Source organism: Papaver somniferum, chromosome 6, assembly GCF_003573695.1.
Source record: "Papaver somniferum cultivar HN1 chromosome 6, ASM357369v1, whole genome shotgun sequence".
NCBI classification, from domain to species: Eukaryota; Viridiplantae; Streptophyta; class Magnoliopsida; order Ranunculales; family Papaveraceae; genus Papaver; species Papaver somniferum.
In genome coordinates, this window is record NC_039363.1 from 167,258,466 (window position 1) to 167,260,246 (window position 1,781).

Below are 1,781 nucleotides of genomic sequence, written 5' to 3' on the forward strand. Positions count from 1 at the left end.
ACTAATTTAGAAGTATACCGAGTCAATGGAATCACTCATTTAGTTGAGTGAATCAAAATCTAGGGTTTCACAAATATCACGAAAGTTTTTCTTTTTCTTCTCCTCTAAACTTTTTTCTTTTTAACTCTAAAAATCTGATTCTGTTTTGATTTTGAGTTAATATAAGTGAAATTAATCATCAACACTAAACTTGATTATCATCACTAAACTAGGTTATCAATACTGAGGGTTAATTTGTTATTTCCAATTTTTTTTGATAAAAAACACCTTGAATGATCATGTAATGACATTTTTATCCTATTAGAATTTCGCCCCTCTAATAAAACATGCCGGCCCTGTAATAAGATTGATCAGTAATGTTGCAAATTTTGTGGGTACATCATTTTTAGACTCTCTTCCTTTGTCTTGAAACTAAATCCCCACCCCAGAAAACAACATTCTGTTCTTCTCTAAACCCCAAAAACCCCAATACCAGAGGAACCCACTAACCAAATGTCATCTTTATCTTCCCCACTTGTATTCTCGCAGCAGAGGGGAGCTTATTTTTCAGTAAGTTCAATGTTTTTATACTGAATTTTAAATTTTGTTTCAAGGTCTCCAACTTATATTTCAAATATTTTAACTGCTGCTGTTGTTATTGTAGAACACCTTCAATGGAGCAAAGAGTAGTGTATCATCATCATCAGTATCAACATCTTCTTGGTTTTCTAGAACTAGGGTTTTGAGAATGGTGGTAAGAGCTGGTCCAAAGAAGATATCATTTGACAAAGATTGTAGAAAATCTTTATTATCTGGTGTTAATAAACTTGCTGATGCCGTTTCTGTTACTTTAGGACCTAAAGGTAATTTTATTTACTTCTCAGTTCTTTTATTCAAAATCAAATGAATTTGCTTTTAATGAATTCAATGGATTGTTGTTGTCAAAGCTTGATTGAAAGTATGAATTAGCTGTTTCTGCTAGGATTCATTAGTGAAATTTGTTTATCTATGTTTGTTTTTCTTATGGGTTGAATGAGTGTTAGTAGAAAAGGTAAAGATTGGTTCCTGGGGGCTTACATTTTTAACCTTTACTCTTCTGTGTTGTTCAAGTGAAAAACACTACATGGGGTTTTTTGGGGATAGTGCACCCAAGCTGCCAAAAGAATGGATGCATGATGCCCAAAATCTCTCTTTTATTCTGCCCTTCCTTTCATTGGATGGGCGCGCCCCTAAGAATTTTCATTTACATGATATTTGGAGATTGTACTACAGACTTTAAGTCTTCTAAAAACCCCTTTCTCGTGCAAGAAACAGGAACAACATTTATTGTACACACATAGATAAAAAAGTCATTGGCTGCCATGAATCAGCAATAGAACCTTTTGCTAGTATGTCAAAAATAGATGGAGAGGCTTTACAAGCAGTAAGCCTAACACTGCTTGTGCAATATTTAACTGGAATTGCTAAAGCATTCTCGATCATCTTGCCAGATCTAGAAAGCAAGTGACTTGCAATGTTACCCTTGGATCATCTGTGTGGATTTTAGGTTATTGATTGGGAAGCAACTTTATTTTTCCAACATAGTTAGCTCATTGTTGTCGTGCCTTTTTTTTCCTGCTGGGTTATCCTCACAGGCTACTCATCATTATTGTTCCACAGTGCCTCTTATGCTTAAGGCTGTAGGTCATTTTCCTGCAGTAAACAAAGAGTGTTGTTATGTCGATCAATTAAGGCTAACTGAATGTTACTTCTCAGCTATACAGCCAACACCATTCTTTTTTTTTTTTTTTTTTTTTTTTATT

The 1,781-nt window shown here is 34.3% G+C and overlaps 1 protein-coding gene across 2 annotated transcripts in view; it reads left to right on the forward strand.

The window, feature by feature from the left end:
- Nucleotides 1–396: 396 nt before the first annotated feature.
- LOC113290044 (chaperonin 60 subunit alpha 2, chloroplastic-like) overlaps nt 397–1,781 on the forward strand; it is a 6,805-nt gene continuing 5,420 nt past the window's right edge. Inside the window, exons 1-2 of one of the 2 annotated variants that reach the window (XM_026539548.1) lie at nt 397–549; nt 644–842. In XM_026539548.1, the coding sequence (XP_026395333.1) occupies nt 493–549; nt 644–842 (256 nt within the window). In that variant the 5' untranslated portion in view covers nt 397–492. Of the gene's footprint in view, nt 550–643; nt 843–1,781 lie in introns of those variants that run through there. The other variant, XM_026539549.1, reaches the window with a different exon arrangement.